The 19,994-nt window shown below is 39.4% G+C and overlaps 1 protein-coding gene across 3 annotated transcripts in view; it reads right to left on the reverse strand.

Moving 5' to 3' along the window:
• Adcy8 (adenylate cyclase 8) overlaps positions 1-19,994 on the reverse strand; it is a 221,447-nt gene that overhangs the window by 55,068 nt on the left and 146,385 nt on the right. For 2 of the 3 annotated variants that reach the window (XM_052161500.1, XM_052161499.1), the window contains exon 8: positions 13,128-13,325. The exons of the other annotated variant lie outside the window; for it this stretch is intronic. In XM_052161500.1, the coding sequence (XP_052017460.1) occupies positions 13,128-13,325 (198 nt within the window). The remainder of the gene's footprint in view (positions 1-13,127; positions 13,326-19,994) is intronic. 3 annotated transcript variants of the gene reach the window in all.

Genomic DNA, 19,994 nt, shown 5'->3' on the forward strand with positions numbered 1-19,994 from the left:
CTTGTCTCACTGAAGACAAATCAAGGCAGATAGGCCAAAAGCTGGACACTTTTCTCTTGCCCATTCTAGGCAGCCATGGGGAGAGGTGGTAACATAATTTGATTACTCAGAGTCCTCATTAATGTCGTAGTTGACCTAAAAGCTCCTCAAAGATCAGAGATTTATACTTGCCTCACTCCTGCCTCATCTTCTGCACCCCTGCAGAGTCACCAAGCTGTGTAATAATACTTTAGAAGGAGGCACAAAGGGTTTAAAATATGTGGAAGAAATTAGAATATGGTTTATCCAAATCTCTCATTTTGCCTTACTGACATCAAGGTCTAATTAATTGCTGCAGACAGAATAGTATTTAGATGGTCTTATTTTGGGATGAGGGAGGTGCCTCAAAGCTAAGCCTGGCACTACAACTTTATAATCCTTGTTTTGAATTTTAGGGTCACTTTACCCAGATAGCTGGTCAATGTTTCTCCCTCAACTTCTAGGCTCTTTGCCTATAATAAATAGTAGTATTTAAGTAAGGTCAATGAGATGACAGAATCAGTCCATTTTATTGGACTAATAGTTTGAAATAACTGTTATGGGATTTTGAAACTGATACTGATTGCTGGGTGTGGCTTAGACTTTAGATTGGAATTTACTCCTCTGAATCATTGCTAAGGTTTTGGGAATGACCAGTAGCTGTCAAGCAACCTGCAGGAGGTGTGGTGTGGTACAGAGAACCCACCCAACTCTTTTGCAGAGCAAAACCTCTTTTTAATTCCCAAGCTCCAAGGCTTCTGTTCAGCTGCCGACAATCTGCTTGGCATCTGGAGGGGATCCAGGAACCCTGAAGTATTACCATACACCACCCCCTCAACCTATAAAAACCTAGAAAGTCCATGTTATTTATAATGACCAACAATGCTGCCTAGGATTAGGGACAATCTGAGTGACCCACACAGGTCAAAATGATTTAGTCACAAAACATAATTCAAAGGAAGACATTGGGCTGAGTTCCTTATGATAGCTGGTCACACACAACTTAATTTTTTTTATTGGTTCACTGATAACCTGTTTGATTATCTAGATTCAGTATTGAGATTTTACAAACATCATGCACAATCCTCAGTGTATTTTAATCCTCCATTTTCACTATTATTACCACCACCACCACCACTACCACCACTAGCAGCAGGAGCAGCAGCAGCCCAGCCTCTTGAACTTATGATAAGCTGTCACCTTCCTAATTCTAGATTCGTTCTGTAGCATCCCTCACACATACTCAAATGCCTGGTGATTACCACTGGGTGTCTACCTCTGTTGCGGGGAGGGGGGGGGGAGCATGTTTTCTGTCTTTAAGCCTGTGAAAGGAATCCTACATGATAAACACTGTCTGCTTAAATGCTCTGGTGCCTATGTTTGAGCTTTTCCTCCTATGTAAGGTTCCTTCCCATCCACTGGGAAAGTAGCTATCCCTATAGATACCAAACAGCCTTGGTGACTCCTTCCCTAAAAGTTTCTTATTGATGACATTTAAACAATTGCACATCCATCGTTGGTCCCAACAACAGTTGCAGAAGTTTTGTGCTTGTCATTTTCTTCAAATAGCAACCTGGTAGAATCACATAGGGAATCTTACTTTCTCTCCAGGCCTGTGAGGATTTCTCTATGAATAAAACCAATTTCTTTGAACCTCACTTATCTTTTCTGACAAATGGGACCCGTAAGGCTTGCAATGCTAAACCATTCTATTATTTTCATGTTTGAGTTTTAGTTTCTTGTACAGTCACAAAAAAGAAAAATCTGTGCCGTTGATGTCAATCAAACATGGAATACTGGGCTTCAGAATGAAATGCATTGTGAGTTTGAAATACAAAGAATGAAGGCTTATGAAAAGAAAATTCCTAATTGGCTCAGGATGTTACAGTACTGAGCACTGATTCACCGAACTTCATTTTTACTTTTGAGGGTCTGAATAGTTGGGTGTATGACTATGTCAGGTTTATTATATGCTTCTGTTTTCCAAAATTAGACATTCTTTGTCTCATCTCTGTTCTGTCCTCATCTGACCACACTAGTATTTCTGTATTTCCTTGTGAGCATGGAGTGATCTAGAGCACAACTACAGCCTTTGAAACTCAGATTCTACCCCTTCTGGCTATGGAATTTGGGGCATATCTACTAGGTTTTATATATCTTACTCTTGTTGCATAGAAAATGAGGGGCATAGGAGCTGCTTACAAGGATTTATGGAAAATAAACTGAGTTCCTATGTAGCAAGTGTTCAAAGCCATGTCTTCTGCAGGCAATGCTCAAGGAAGATGTGTTGCCCTTTGGTTATATCTGCAGATGCTGGCCCTGAAGTCTACTGAAATGGTATCTCTCTAGAATTAGTCAGTCATGAGGGTCATTGAGTTCTAGATCCATCACAAGAAAAGTGAAAAATCCAAGTATGGTTACATGGTCATGTGGAAGAAAAGCCCATTCCAGATTTTTCATCCACAGAGGGATGGTCAGTGAACCTAGCTACAGATGTGATGGGTAGTGCCTCTTACCCCCTCTGTCTTTGTCCTTGAGACAGTCCTGAAAACCATTGTTTAGTAAGGAAGAAGGAAAACACTCTAGTCACCAGGATTCTTCATCCACAATACAGAAACATGAGCGCTGACTACACTTTTATATCCCTACATGGTGTGGAGGGCATGTCCAACAATAATAACTGGGAAGCTACCTCTCCAAAGTTGAATTATGCACTTTGTGACTAGTTATGCAGAATGTGATAATCTCATAAATGAAGTGGGTTGTGTTTAATGCCTTTGTTTTACTGTTACCCACATTTCTCAGTAATATTGCTCTGAAATAAGCATTGTCTCAACCCTAGACACTTCTAGTTATAGGATAAATGAATATTTTTTTTTAAATTTGATTTCAACTTTGGATAAAACTAGTGTTAAAACGGATGATTTTTCTCATACATCTTTAATTACTCTAAATGAATGCCTTGTTAAATTTAACGAGATTCTCAATTGGAACAAACTGTGGATTCTGTATGTAAGAATTAAGTAACATGACCGCTTCTACTGCTATGCTTGTGTATCTTATTTCATGGTGATGGCCTAGAGCATACTCATATTATTTGTATAAATGGAATAACCACAACAAAACAGAACATGAATCTAATTTTTCAAGTGACTATTGCAGAATCTTGTACCACCTCATTTTTCCAAGCAACCTTATGCTAGAGAGTGAAGGTGAATATTTTTCTGTTTTGATGACTCACAAAGAAACATGGTAACATGTGTCTGAGATAAATTGTGTCAGATGAATAAGGCAGTTGTATAAGACACACTACTTTCCATCTATAAGCTATAAGTGATAGCGTCTGTGGTAGACTGATCATTGCACAAGCCATTGTGAAACCAAAAGAATGGTATCTCTTCTATGTTCTTTGCTTAGAAGGCCCTGGTTTCAGACAATGATGCTTCACCATGAAGAGCTGGGTTAATGACCTTTGGGATGAAGCCTTCTCAATTCTATCAATCTGTATCATATCATTGTAGGCAGAATTGGTATTTATCACTCTGAAAGCACTAATTTTTCAGGAGCAGAGATGGCTAATTGGTCTAATAAAAACACACAAGTGAAATGGCTCTTAAAATTATTTGATTGCTTGGAGCCTGGTACAAATGGCAATGTTTTGCAAGGCATGAAGAGTGTGGGGAATCCTATAAACCTGCATCCGAATAAGGGCTGGGTTTCTTCTCTGGGCCTCTTTGAAACTTGTCATTCATACATGAAGAAGAAGACCCAAATATTCCTACAGTTTTAAACCTACAGGGATGGGAGAAAGAAAAACACCTTAGAGAAACCAGGTATTATGAGAGAACCATTCCTTCAAAATAACCTTCAAAATGGGATCATGAGGATGATGAGGATATGTGTGATTGAGAAAAATGTATAAACAACATCTAAGATCATTTGATACAAGCTCCAAGTTCTAATTTGTAAACAAGGAATGGAATGATGCAAAAAAATTCTGATAATTTCTAAGACAGGTGTGCATGCTGCTCATTTCTTGGTTTAGAGGCCAACAACCGAACCCACTAGCTAGTTATGAAATTTTCGAGACTTCTTGGTCAAATTCCTCCCTATTTCAGTCATGATAACTTAAGAGTCTATAGTAAGAGGAAACATTTTGAAGTGTCTGATAAAGTTTAACTAGAGCCTGTTAACCTTCCATATAACTTTTTAAGTGCCCAGACACTTGAGAGAAATTCTGAGCACATACAAAATATCAATTTTACACAGACACAGCATTATCTAAAGAGGTTCTTGGGTGGCAAATACTATCTATTACGTAGCAGGAAATAGTAAAATTGAATGAATGTTTTGAAAGCATTCAGCTCAGACCCTGTTTCATGTCATGAAAACTACAATGATCTTTATTAAACAGAAATGAGCACGATCTGATAGCTGATTCATGTATAAAATGTGATGTTCCCCTCAATTTAACCTCATATGCCTTGAGTATTTTTAAGAGCTACCTTTTCTTTTTTTTTGTGCTCTTTCAAACCATTCCATTATGTAAGAAATTCCTGGTTGTTAACCCCTTCTCCGCCTAGGAGCACTCTATTCCCACTGTTCTAAGAGGAAATGTAACCCATGAATTTATTTATTCACTTACAGGATGGATACATGTGCCTACAGAGCTAGGGTGATACAGATGCCCTAGTGTTAGTCAGTCTTCCTCAGTGTTTTTCCCATGTGGCAAAAAACACGTAGTGGATTATTTGTATACGTGTGTGCACATGCCATCTGTGTATTGGGGGGGGGAGGGTAAAAGATCAAAAAATGAGTTTACATTTTTCTCCTTTCCTTCCTTCAAATACTTCTCTTTTTTCCCTTCAAGGTCTTTGCCATATGAATCTCCATGTAATCACTTCCCTGTGTCATATCCTTGACTATCAATGTCTCAGAAATATTCTAAACTGCATGTAAAGCAGGCACTATAAAATTGTAGAATTTTGCTGTTGTATTAATGGTAGTCTGGGATTAGAAGACATATTGAAATAGATTTGAATTCCATCCCTGCTGCCTTGGAAAAAGTACTCATATTCTCTGAGGTTCATACCTGTCAAACGGTAAAGATAGCACCTACACAAAGGGTGTTGTAACTATACATGAGGTAACAAATGTAAAATGCTTACGATAGACCCTGACAAGATAGTTTAGTGATAGATGAATATGCCTCCTTACAAGGGTGCTACCTTAGTAGCATTTTATTGCAACCTCTGAGGCACATCAACATTCAGTGGATTTCCCCTGCACAATAGCCTCATAGCTCATGGGCACTTTGATCCCATTTTTAGGATGGGAAGGTCAGTGACTGGACCAGGATCGCAAAGGAGAGTATAAATTCCGTGAGAACAGAAGCTGTGGTTTTCGGTCTTTCTCCAGTGCTCACTCAGAACAGGATGTGTGGATAGGGGAACACAGACAAGCAGAACATCAACTGAAAAGATCAAGTGCTCTGACTTATGGCAGATAGACTTGCTAGAAATAACAGGAAGGGAGGCTAGAAAGACAGTTCTTGTTGGGAACATGAAAAAACTCACGTGTGAAAGAGATCAAAACACGTGAATGGCTTGTTCTCATAGGAAGAGACATGGCATTGGAGCCACTCAAACAAAGGATGCCCTTAAATCAGGAGCCTATCTTTCTCATTCTTAGGAAACACCCTAGGAGCCAAGGCAGCCAATGTGTCTGCTCCAGTGAGCTAAAGGCATCATGGGAATACCTCACTTTTAATGAGTGACACGTCTGTGCCAGATTAAATGGGGAGAGGTTGGAATCCTGGTACATTTTGGATACAGGACATATTAAAAGAGTACCTTTCACTGTTTTTTGTTGTTGTTGTTGTCATTGTTGTTAAATAGTTTCTTTACAAAGTTCTAGAATTGTAAAGTTTATTTTGAGAGTTTATCATCTAGGTTTAGATTAGCATAAGAAAAATATTTCATTTATCTAAATAGATAGTATATGATGTGAGTTACTGACCCTTTGCCCAGCTTGATACACCAAGCTACCTGGTCTAGTATGAAGGAGTGTGGTAGAATTACAGATGTTTCAATAAGTGTCTACTTTTCATGTAGATTCTGGGATCCCAAACTCAGGATTTCGTTCTTGCACAGCTAGTGTCTTTACCCTGTGAGTCATCTTGCCAGCACTTAATTTTCACACTAACACTTATGGCCATTTGATCATAAGCATGTCAGTGAGGTCAAGTCCTTTGTCTTGTGTCATAGATCATACTGACAGACACTGGGCCCAAGTCATGTTTACTAGGTGATCAAGTCTATGCTTTTTTATTTTTCCTTTTTTTTAAAATAAAGACTGAATATCTTTGAACAAAATAAGGATTTTCTCATAAGTCCAGAAAGGTCTATTGGAGTGACTAGAGACTATCAGCCTGTATGTCTGTCTCTGCTACTGTAAAATAAAATGCAACGCTCTGTGCCTGATTTTATTTCCAAAGAAGAATTTGAATCAAGGTCTTTTTTCTCCTGACACTACTATAAGCTTTACAAAAGCTGTCAGAGTCCACATTAGCTCAAGTTGACCTAGGGACCTTTTGATAGAAATTGGTCTTAATCATGTCCACTCAGACAAATGACAAAGAAATATGGCTGAAAAATTAAAAAACAAACAAACAAACAAACAAACAAACAAGAAACCAAAATCCTTCAAGAATATGTCTCAAATTCATATCCCCTTGCAAATCAGATTCTTTAGGATAGTTGACCAGGAGGCATCTCACACAAGATCACAAGGCAACTCTGCAGTCTGCAGAATGAAGAGAGCTTTACAGAAAGAGGCTTTATTAAAGACAGAAGTTTCAGAATCACACAGATGACATCAGAGGTAGAAGAAGGAAGAAAATCTTATTTTCACTGAGATGATTTTATTTTAATGCCTCACCCACTAAATGCCAACACCAGAAGTCAAAATGTTCAACTTATATGATGTGTAGGAACATATTCTTGCTTTTACTCTCTGTGAAGAACTTGCCCCATCCTAAGGCAGTGAGTGCTACAGCTTATGGAACACTACACTTAGTTCTTCCAAGTAAGTGTCCATGCTAGTCAACTCTTCCCAGGCTTTAAAGGTCTTTTGTCAATTTCTATGTCTGGAGACATCTGACTGTAATTGGAATTATCTGCCATCTCCTTCTTAAACTTCATACAGAGCAAGTCCCAGTGGTGAATGAGGACTAGAAGCTGAGACATACTACTGTCTTGTAAGCATGACAGAACAAGATGGTGATCCCAAAGAGGGTAAGTTCCTCACTAGAGAGCAAAGCCTCACAACTTCCAAAGCAGGTGTGACCACCTTAATAAAGGGAGTTAAGACAAAGGGAAAATCTGAAGAGCCAAAGGAATACAGAAAGACCTTCAATCCCAGTCACAATTAATATTTAAAAAAGCAATAAGGAAATTTTTCTATAAAATTGATGATTTTGAGAAAGTATAGACATCCATCTTCAGAGAAATTTCAGAGAATATTTGAGATACTTTAAATGTACATCTTTTGATATCTTTAGGATCTCACCTTCAGCAAAAACTAAGTGTGGATATGTTTAACCATAAGGATATCTATGAAGACATACCTGGAAATTTGCAGTAGTGAAAAACTGAAAATAAAAAAAAATGGTTTAAACACACAATGGGACATCATGGAGCTATTAACATCATTGTCTTAATTAAATAGCGACATGAAAAATGGCTCAGTACAGATGATTAAAACTGCTTCTGTCTGTTATGCACAGAATAGTCTGCCTTAGAAAACCTCACAGATAAGCACATAGGCACATATTCCTTTAAGGCCATGTTGGTTCGATGCTAAACTGTTAATATGTTGAAAGATCAAGAAAGATTTCACTTACTTTATTTCCTCATATATTTAGTATAAAACATCATTACTGAAAACCCATCACCATTATTAGTGTTTTTGTGTGTGATGTATATAAGTGTGTGAGTGCGGACATTCATGTGCCATGACATGTGTGGAAGACTGAGGACAACTTTTTGTGGTAGACCTCATCCTCTGCCTTATTTTAACAGGATCCTATGTTGTTTGCCACCCTAGTAGAGCCACAAAATTCTGGACTTCCTTCTGTCTCTGCCTTCCACTTCACTGTAGCACTGAGCCATGTGCTTAGCTTTGTGTGAGTTCTGTGAATCTGAAGTCAGATCTGCATCCACATAAGTGCCTTATCTACAGAGCCCTCTTTCTTTGTATTCCCAAGATCCTTTTTCATTTTCCTGTTTTGGGAGTGTATTTATGTGTTTCTGTATATTATGTGCAAAAAACCAAATCTCATCAATAGCACTTAACAGTTATGTTTCATTTCTCTATCTCTTCTCTGCTGTTCTAACTTTTTCTGGTCCCCAGGATCTCTAAGCTCCATTGGAAAATACTTAGCCTTACTTAAAAAAAAAGGCCAATTTTCCCTATGAAATATTGGACCTTTGAGAGTTGAGCCCTCTTCTCCCATCTAGGGCTCTGCCCAGAGAGTCCTCATGAATTTGATGGCACGTAGAATTATCGAGAAGCACGGAATGTAACCTGGTCTTATGTGCCATGGCTTGTCACAGGAAATGCATCATGGGTGATTTGTGAGAATGAAAACAGTGGCTTTTGAGGGGGCAAAAATGGGGATCATGCTTGGAAAACCAACATCTTCAGAACACACTGGAGTCAGTGACGTTGGTAGAGAAGGTGAAGACCTGTCCAAGCTACTGTTTCCACAAATGAGGAAGCCAAGGAACAGAGAAGAGAAGAACTACACACTGTTCTGCAGCCTAGTCTAAAGCACTGCTGCACACGCGGGAGTTCCCCACAGTGAATTTCCAAGTGAGAATCAAGGAGGATTTAATTTTCCCTCCTGAAAATCTACTGAACAAGAACAGATCAAAGCCCACTCAAGTCATTTAGTTTATCATCTGTAAAATGCATCCTGAGATAAGTAATGGGAAGTGAGGCCATCTTCCTCCATCATTATACCCAAGGTCCTTTTTCATTTTCTTGTTTTGTGTGTATGTTTATGTGTTTCCATGGTGTGTGTGCTTGAATGTCTGTGTGGAATCAAAGGGAAATATTGGGTGTAGGTCCTCACTTTTCTCTTGTTTGAGATGGTGTGTCTATTCTGTTTGCCACTCCACACACCGTGCTGTTGGCTTTAATGTTTCTGTGGATGTGCTGGTCTACACCTCCCATCTTGACCACCAGCATTGGAATTAGAGATGCCTATTAACACGTTGAGCTTTCTGCAGATCCTGGGGATTTCTCTTCAAGTCCTCACAGTTGTGTGGCAAATGCTTTGTCCACTGAGCCATTTCTCGAGCTCTGTGTCCATTTTCTTATTCATTCGACAAGTATTTGTGAAACACTACAAAGGACACAGAAGCCTGGCTGCACACGATACCATTGATAGACTATCAGTTCTTATCAGTTATGACCAAGCAGTGTGGCAATGACATGTTTATACATGCCAGTGGAGCTCTGTGCTCTGTGGTTAACTCGTCAAGGCAGGGAACTAATTCTCATTCCTGCTTATTCCTGTTGCCTAAGCAGAGTGGAACCTTTCCTTCCAGACAAAATTGCAAGGACACAATCAATCTTTCCATTTCTGTTTTTCCTTTCAGAGAACATGCTTTTACGTTCAAAAGAGGGTTTGCAATGATAAGTGCTCTAGATATTTAGGAAAGCTAAAATATGCACGTTTTTACTTAAAATGTGATTTTTTTTCTGGGTAACATGAGCATTTAGACACGTCTGAAATCAGGGTGCCTTTTGCTGTCTTGAAACAGCAATCTTGAAACCTAGAGTTTTTCCACAGAGGTGTGTGATTGTTTATTCTAGCCACCAGGTGGCAGTGTTATCCAGGGCCGCTTTAAATTCTGCATGAGGTTTTTCATCCAGACTGAATTTGGGGGCAAACCTGTATAGATTCATTTGAAGTTTAGACCTTGAGGCATTCTTTCCATTTATCTTCTCACTGACAGGATCAGGAATGTGGGTTCCTCACTGCACTATGTATTGGGTGGATTTTATTTCCTGGTCATCATTACCCTGAGTATGCTAACCCAGCTGTGGTCTGTGTGTGTGTGTGTGTGTGTGTGTGTGTACATGTGTGTGTGTGTTGTGCATGATTCTCATAAATTCCCAATATGGTGTAATTTTTTTTATATCTTAATGATACATAGAAAACAGAGTATCACTGGATCGATGACTGATTTCGTAGAGTCAATAAAACATGGCTCTTTCTTGCCTTCGGAATTCTGTGACCAATGCTTAACCTCTTGAAGGGCCAGTGTTGTCTTTGAAAGTGTGAGACCACAGTTTTCTCTACGGGCGCAATAAGCCCATATATCATACCGATGCTATTCTTGGATTGTGGCATCCCATACTTTCAGAATCTTGCTTTTATTTTGCTAAGGCTTTAGAACATTTTCCTACCTAAACCATTGTTTTTTGCCTCTTCCATTCAAAGGATGGAATTACAAAGGATGAGGGCACACAGGCTTTTCTTCTTCCTCAAAGCACCAGTAGGCACAGGCCCTAGGAATGTGAGCAGAGACTGAGATATGAACAAGAACGCTGGCCTTCGTATCTTAGTGACTCTCAACCTCAGTCCCCCAGGCTTCCTAACTGGTTCTCTCTGTCCCCTTTGATCAAACATCTACTTTATTCTGTTGTTTTAGTCATTTTATACTTTCTGCTGTAGATACATGACAGAAGCCACTTCTCTGCTCAGCAATCACTTAGTTTCAAAGGGGATCTGAGAGTGAGACACACCGGGGAATATTTCTGGTGCCCATGGGAGGGTACTAAATGTCTCCTGAAGCATGCTACCCTGCCCTTTACACTTAAAGCCACAGGGCACATGATATATGACAAATTTCTGGATCATCCGTGGGTAAACCCCCACATATCCAAGAGTACCACCCTCTAACTGGAAGAGCCTGCTTAGGCGACTCACACTCAAACATGCTTTGCCTGACATAGACCTGTTTTTGTTCTAGTACCAGGGAGCTTCAAGTAAGATGCAGACCCTGTTAACTAAAACATACTAGATAGTCTGCAGGAGTTAGGGTGACAGAGAAGGCAAGTGCACTTTTAGCAAGAACGAGTAAAGGGTTTTGTTCACTTCTGGGCTGGACTATAGTGTCTATACAGGCTAATTGAGAAGATTCACTGGAAAGCCCCTCTGCTCATTGTCCTAGTTCCTTTTGTAGAGTATCCAGGAGACAAAATGATTTTTATTTTTGGCCTGTAAGCCCTTAATTATATCATGAATAAGAAAATCACACCTGCTATTTTTGGGGGGGAGATGTTGAGTGAGGAAAATGTTTCTTTTTTGTTTATTTAGCATATTGGCACAATGGAATCTGAATTGGGAATTGAAGGTGGAAGGTATTCATATTAGAGTTTAGTGTCTGTAGGTAGTGATCAAAGAAACTCATTGGGAATGGCAGTTGTACCAGTTGTAGCAAGGCATGTGCACATAGTTGTGGATTCTCCTAACTGGGAAAAGTACATCTCACAGGCAGCTGAGTAAACAGGAGCTTCATGAAATAGTGGACCAGATGCCTGAAATTTGTTGCAAGTGCCCTGCTCTTCTTGCTGGAGGCTCCTGCAGATGCCAAACACACCGCACCCTATGCTCAGCTAAGGAAGAACTGTTTGCTCTTCTCAGGGAAAGGGAGAGGTTTCCTTAACAAATACATTCCACCCATCTTTGTTTCTTCCTAGTACAGGACTGGGCTAGAAGAAGGAAACAGAGAATGCCACCAGTACAGGGATGGCTTGCCATATTTGAACGATTTACCTAGGCAAGGCATTGTCTTGGAGACTCTCATAATCACTTGTGTGATGGTTTATGATACACAAATTGACAGGATGCAGAATCATCTAGGATGGGAACTTCTGAGCATTCCTATGAGGGATTATCTGTAACTGTTATCCTTTGGACACACATGGGGGTTTATTGATTAAGTTACTTGAGTAGGAACAATCACCCTAACTATAGGTGTCACTACTTGGTGGACTAGCTTCTTAACCAAATATGAAGGTGAAAAAGAGCCGGGCCTTAACATTTATTGCTCCTTTCTTCTTGACTGTGAAGGCCAGTGGCTTCAAGCGCCCCGAAGTCCTTACCATGATGAACTTTACCTTGAACTGTGAATCAAAAGAAATCACCCCTTTCTTCAGTGCATTGACAGTTTCATTTGTTTGACTGTTTGTTTTTAAATCACAATAAAAAGGTAGCTAGACAATGCTTGATGTAGGTATATATAGCAACCCCCTTTTACAGAAGGGAGTGTGGGCCCAGAGAAGTTGTTTTTCTTATCAGAGGTCACACAGAAAGGAATCAGCAAGGGCGGAAACAAGCTTGATTCAGAATCTATGGTTTACTATCAAATTTAGATAGAGGATAGAGTCTGATCCATCCCACAGACAGAGGAAAAAATCAGACAGTGTTTAAAATTCTAAGTGATACAGCGCTCCCTGCTTACATTTACATCGGGTTTAGAGAGTCCATGTATGTCAAACTGTCAGGGTTAAAATGGCAATGAATGCAACGGTTTAGCAACACTACTCGACTTTACAGTCTGAAAGTGGAAGAAACTCTTTTGATGCTTACTGAGTCGAGGCCTCTTTGTTCCTTCAGGCACCTTTCCCTTATAGTGCAGTGAGGAGGCTTTCTTTGTTTGTTTTGTTTGTTTGGATTTGGTTTTTTCGAGACAGGGTATCTCTGTGTAGCCCTGGCTGTCCTGGAACTCACTCTGTAGACCAGGCTGGCCTCGAACTCAGAAATCCTCCTGCCTCTGCCTCCCAGAGTGCTGGGATTACAGGTGTGCACCACCACCGCCCGGCAAGGCTTTCTTTATCTAATGAGCATCTATCTCCCTTCATGGACTTCAGGTTACTTGTTATTTCAAAGATAATAAGAGAAAAACCCAATCAAACCAAACCAAATGAAGAACAGAGAAAGCAAGACCACAGCCTCTGCACTCTCTAATCCCACAAACATTGACAATAGTTTACTTCAGGAAAAAAAAGCCACTGTGGAGACTTAGTTCTACCTTGTGCTCCAGGCTGGAGTCTTTAAACATCAGAGAGAATGGCTTGATATGCTCTCTTCTCAACTTATCGCCACTCCGCAAGTCGATGGTATGCTCTATTCTCTTGTTAATTTCCTCAGGCCCAGACTGGACATGCAAAGCTTGTGCGAGATGGTTTGGAAGCAGATTTATTGAATTTCTTGTTAGGGCAGCCAGAGTCTAGAGGGAAAGCACATGCAAATACAATAAACCTGCTAGTCCCCTTAGGATCCAAAAGAAATGCAATGTTGGTTTAGATCATGTTGCATTGCATACAGTCCCAGCATTCCATGCACTTGTATTTCGTGGAGCCTATCACACTTGATTGGTTAGCATTTGGTTCAGAGAAACACAACCTGGCAAACTGTCACATGGAGAGGAGTAATCTTTTCCCCTCTGTGTGGCTGAATTCCTTTGGTTGAGGCATTTAGGGAGCTGTTGCCTCAGAAATGGGAGTCACCACTGCTTCTCTAACCTGGCACATCCCAGGTATGAGAGAAAGAGAACCAAAGAAATAACAGAAAGTCTGTGAATCCTAAAAGCCCAGCAGAGCGATCTCTTCCCATGGAGCAGATTCCACATTTGACGAGGTCGTTTACCTAATGGTGATGAGCAGACTCAGTGGGCTTCCTGGTTGGCATTTTCCTTTTAAGCATCCCTCATACACAGACAGTCATATGTGCCAGGTTCTGCTTCTCAAACTTGACAAATATTAATACGGTTTTTTTTTTTACACATAGAATGTTTTCTTTCAAACACGAGCCATTATATATATCTATATTTTCATATAGATATATGTATAATATTCTTTAGGCAAAAAATGCAAACAATTCCAGCATCACACTGTTTCCCAGGATTACACAGCATGAGGTGGAGGAAGATATACCGCCATGGCTGGTAATTGGACATGGGGACGTGGATGCAGAGATTGCATTGGCTCATGAGGACATGTCAGAGATCTTGTCTCCTGGTGACTCAACCGCCACTGATAAAAGTCAACTGGCTGGCTGTAGCCAAATGCAATACTCACTCACAGCTCCAACTTAAGACGGTTTATTAAAGAAAACTTAAAATTAAATCAAACAAAGTATAAGTTGGCCTAAAGGGATAGAGGAGCAGAGAAGTCCCATCCACCTTCAAAAAAGGCTGTGGTACATTTATGAGGAAGTACAACCCCACAGCCTCTGTTTAGCTCTGCTAGCCTCTTAATTTAGCTATGCTTGAAACACAGGCTAGGCTGACATCAAATTATTAGATCATCTCAGGAAAGCATGTGAAGGGTGATGGAGAATTTTCAGATCCTCAGGCCTCTATCTTTCACACATCAATCACTTTAGACAGACTTGATCAAGAGCTATAACTTTCTCAAATCTGAGATGAACCCACTGACTTTAGGGTCTGAAATGGAGTCATGGTCTCTGGCCTCTTTGAAGTCATATATTTCTTTGAAGGAAGCAGAGACCAGTGTTGCAGAAAGTTGGACATCAGGGTCCAGAAGGTTTGATTTCCAGAGAATCAATGTGGCTACGCAGCTAAGGAGACTGAAATGATTGTCCCTCAGTGGAGCACCTATGCGGTTTCATAGGCAGCAATTTATCACATGTAGTTTGGGTATAACTTATTTTTCTGCCTTGGAGATGAAGTGGAAGGGATACTCAGGTTGCCTCTGTCTGGACATTCATTACGACTGAGGGATACCAGAACGCTCCTCCAAAGTGCTTACAGCTGGAGTCCATCAGCTACAGTATATACATGCATTTTTAGTGACACGTCTCCATTGCTGTAATTTTCATTTTCTTACAGATTGCCTTCTTTTGATTAAATCAAGCATATCTACTCTATTAACACATGATTTCTGAAGCTCTAACACTCCAGGATTCACAGGGGGGTAAATTTCAAAACATGTTTTGGGGACAGATTTTTTCTAGTAGCAGTGTTGACCACAAGTACAGCTTTAGGGCACATGTATTCAATGGAATATTAACATTAAATCAACTCAAAAAGACAAGCACCATTATTTCATAAAATGAAGAGCTTGGATTTCTTTTCCTAACAAAATGACAATCTTGGAATCAAGGATAAGCCTTAGATCGCATTGAATTAATTAATTAACTGTTAACTGCTTTTTGTTGAGGCCAAGGATCAAACCCAGCACTTTGAACACGTCAGGTAAATGCTCTTTTATTGAGCTATGTTTCAAATGAACACAACTGATTAGGTAAATTTTATACTTTGCCTTTATTTCTTCTCAAGTTGATATGGGCTCATGAGAAATGTCATCAGGAACTGATGCAAATCTATAAGATGCCTTGGAAACTCAGGTTGAGTTTTTTGGGTTGCTGATCAAAGAATTCTATGTCATTGACCACTTTTATAAGGCAGTTACCAATAAAATCTTGCCTGCTCAGTGCTCCCCTACATGGTCCTATCAATGAGATATTTGTTCCCAATGAGAGTACATTTGCTCTTATCCTTCTTTTCATTTATCAGTACTATGGAGATGTAGGTACTAGCTGGGAAGGAGACACTTTCATCTTCCATCCCAGTGTTGTGGTGGAGATCCTCAGCTATATTCAGGCTATATATAACAAAGAGAAGAACCAAATCATCTCAAGAAGTCAAGCAAATTGAAATAAAAAACAGACAAGCCAATTATCCTAACTTTGTATAACTCCTATTCATAGAGTACATGACTTTGGGGGTAACTAAAGTTTGGGATGATCATTGACACCTATACCAAAGAAGACTGGAATTTTGTCCTATGTTCATCTTAGTGGGCTGATGCTGCCAATCTAGATACATGTGCCTTTACAATAATTCATTTGTAAGGAGTAACTGGGAATGTGTGACGTGAGTCATTTCTTGACACAGAGTCACAGACGAATGATCTATTTTTAATAGCAAATTTTTCTTCTTTATAAGTCACCTAGCTATAAGAGCTAGATTGAGATGAGGTCAAAACAGAGCTGGAGTTTCCAAATGATTCCAGTTTTAAATTGGCATCCAAATTGTGAATACAGAATCAGAAACACAAGTGGAGGAAATATTAACAGCACATTTGATTATGAAGTGCACATACATAATTGAACATATATTCAAATACACTTGTAATATAGATGTGATATATTATTTAACATTCAATGATACTATGTATTCTTACTTTTTTGCTGTTTCTAGATGTTTGGAAACTCAAGACAAAGTAGTATATATTTCATGTTAATCAGACATTGCTGTGCTGTTATAAATAGATGATGCTATAAATAAATGATGCTGTTCACCTTATCTGGTGCTTTAGGTATCAGTGAGGTCAGAACAGCAGCAGAAATGTCAGTTATTGCTTGGGTTGAACTTTTAAGTCAGACTTTCATTGCAAAACAGATGCTGTCATCCCTAGCATTATTTTTGTTGAGATCCATATTCTCTTCAGGTGTTTCTGTAATTACTCTCTTCCTCACCGTCCTTAAGATATACCAATGTCCAGATGTGAATTACAGATATTCTGTAGCCATGATTTTAAAGAAAGGGCCTAGTTTGAGAATAGGGGAGTTGTGGAAATTACCATTACAGGGTCTGGGGAGCTCTTTGCTAGCTGTATTTGGGTGAGGGTGGGAAGGTCATCATTTGGTTTATGCCATGGATTTTTTTGTAAGATTCATCTTCCTTTCCTTTGAAACCATTTTAGCTCTGATTCCCTCTAGTCCCTGTCACTTCCTGGATGGACACAACATTGTTTGACCTTGCTTCTTGGTACTAACTTTAAGGCTTAAAGTAACTGTGTGTGACCCATCCAGTTTTTCATTGTAGAAAGGGAATAGGAACGGATGTAAGACGTAGAAGAAGGGTGAAGAACTGTGAAATGTCACAGCCACTGTAACTCAGATTCACAGCAGCTGGGATACCTCTACAGGATGCATCAACAGCCAGCTGTAGATTGAAGAGGGGTTTAAGGGATCCCTATTCCCCTCTGCTGAACTCTGTACTGATTCAGGAGGGGAGGAGTCATTGCCCTCAGAATACCCACTGACGGCCCCAACAGAGTTCAATGTGCAGTTCCAATCCTACAGTCACCCAGATAACACAGGCTAAACTAAATAGCTCACACAACAAAACAAACAGTTATAAATCCTGGACAGAGACTGGTAGGGAGGAAGGGAATTGATGGAAACAAAGGAGACCCAAAGCGAAGGGAGTAAAGGTAGGCACAGCCTTCCTTCATGGCATCGCTACAGACTCTGTCAGTTAGCTTACACAGTCTCATGACTAAATCCTTCCAAGTCAGTCCTTCACAATACATTTCAAAAAGCACAAATGCGACAGGGTTCTGTATGATGCTGCAGTTCTGTGGACCAGTCATGCAAGAAGTGAGAATTTAATATTGCTTCTTGTTGCCTCTTTTACTAGCTGCACTTGAGACAGGAGACTTGGGTTGTGGGCTTTTTTTTTTTTTTTTTTTTTTTTTTTTTTTTTTTTTTAACTGACAGTTACCCGTGACAGTGCCTCACATTTTATAGTTGCTCAGCATGTGCTGGCTGAATATATACATTCTTATATCCACTTACCGAGATCTCACAATATATATGACCAAGATAAAGTCACAGATGGGATCTGCCAGCGCAAGACTTTGAGCCTCTGTACTATCCAAAAGTTTTGACCCCAAACTTGTTGAAATATTTTTCTTTATATTTCATGGGATACTAATTTGGAAACAGTGTTCAGAGTTCCTTACTTGCATTTATTCCCTTCTTTTACTAGACTGGACCATTTTCTGAATAAGACCTATTTGTCTTCGTCCATATGATGCCTTTCAGAATGCTGAATTACCTTCTTCAGGAGAATGGCCACCATTTGATTTTATTTCTCCAGGAGCTCCATGGGTACCTTGGTTTTCACACATGAGGTTTTCTAGTCTTTTCATGACATATGTAAACTCTTTGATGGATCTTAGATTCCATCCTAATGGGTGATAACCTATACTGGAATTTGGCCACCTGATAAAACCTGATCTCTTCAACAGTTACTCAGTCTATTTTGTCTTATGCACCAGAGCACACAGCTCCTGGGCACATGTCTCTCTTCTCCTTTCAAAATGAAAACAGATCCTCCTCTGTGGATCCTATTTAGAACCTACATTGTCCTTAGTAGCTTAATTAATTTCTTCAACACAGAGATCATTAATCTCTGATCTCCTTGAAATCAGACACAGTGCCTCATCTATGATGATGTTTCCAAGCACATGATGTGTTTGCTCTTTTTATTTTTTAAAAAATTAAACACTTCATGAAGAACTGATTGGATGGATATAAGGTTGCCTACATGAAGATTATCTTCAGAAAAGTGTTTCTTGTCTTATTATCAAATGTTCTGTTATTATTTTCCATTTTTCCCTACATAACTCTATAATGAAAAAGATCCTCTCTTCCAGATTTAGGTAAAGAGAAAATATTTTATGTGCTTTATTTCTAGTTTTTGATTATCAGACCCTCATGAAATAAAGGATATAGCCATGGCAGGTGACATTCCAGCTAAGAACAAGAGCCTTTAATGGTATCCTCATGGTGCATCTCAGTATGAGGTTTCCTTTGCATTTGGGGGAATACAGAGAGTGCTCTCCCCACTACACCTCCCAGTACTGCTCTAGAATATCAGAGAGCTGATGTCAGAAAGTGATAACTTTGAGTCTTTTCTGGAACTTATCTTTTCTAGACTAACTTTCTTTTCCTAACTCACTTTAGCCTGATCATTTCTCTTGAATTGGTTTGCTTAAAAAGGCTAAAGAGAAAGGGCTCTATAATTTTTAGCTACCATAGGAGGTGACTGTGGTAGCTTTGGTATCCAGCTATAAGAAGTTGTGACTTAGGGATAGCTCACTAAGGTTTAGAAAGATTTGCAGATTTTCTGTATCCATTCCTCCATTGAGGGACATGGAATACAATCTCTGATAAGTGGATATTAATTAGCCCAGGAGCTCTGAATACCCAAGGCACAATTAGCATAGCAAATGACTCCCATGAAGAAGTAAGGAGAGGGTCCTGATATTGGAAAGGCTTGATTTAGCATTGGAGGGGAGTATCAGGACAGAGAAAAAGGAGAGAGGTGATTGGAGAATGAGTGGAGAGAAGAAGGGTTATGGGACATATGGGGAGGAGAAAACTGGGAAAGGGGAAATCATTTGGAATGTAAACAAAGAATATAGAAAATAAAAATATATAATTAAATAAATAAATAAAAAGAAAGATTTGCAGAGGATGACAGGTTCAGCAAACTTAGGATTTCCCACTTAGAACAAAGCAGGCCTGTCATTTCTCAAAGATGGCTTATTTACATTTTCAAACTTGAGTCTGCACTGAGAAATAGAAGGATCAAAGGGTCCTTTTACTGACTTTTGGACCCACCCCCATCATCTCTGGGATAGCTTGTGCCTGGCCTCTGTCACTCTACTTGCCTGCTGCCCATAGGACTTTGACTGTGCGAAAGATATCAACTTTCAAGTTCTTATGTAGCATCCTTAGTCCTAAAGGACTTAAGAGTAATAGTTGGGCTGGATGGGAATGCTTCATGTACATACAGTAATGAAATCTATTTCCTATACTGTTTGTTAAAATACAAATCTAAGCTTCCTAAGAGGAGGCTTTTCCTTTACAAAAATTCATTTTGTTGTTTTTTTTTTGATAAAATATAATCACATATAATATATTATAGAGTATACAGTGAGATTATATGCACATGGGGGGTGAGTGGATCATGCTAATTTACGTATTTGCCACCTTAAGTTATTATCTTTTTTTCATTTTAAGAATGCTATTTTTTAGGAGAGCTCAAATAATCCGGATCTGAGAGTTCATGGAGACT

This window comes from Apodemus sylvaticus, chromosome 17, assembly GCF_947179515.1.
Source record: "Apodemus sylvaticus chromosome 17, mApoSyl1.1, whole genome shotgun sequence".
Taxonomy (NCBI): Eukaryota; Metazoa; Chordata; class Mammalia; order Rodentia; family Muridae; genus Apodemus; species Apodemus sylvaticus.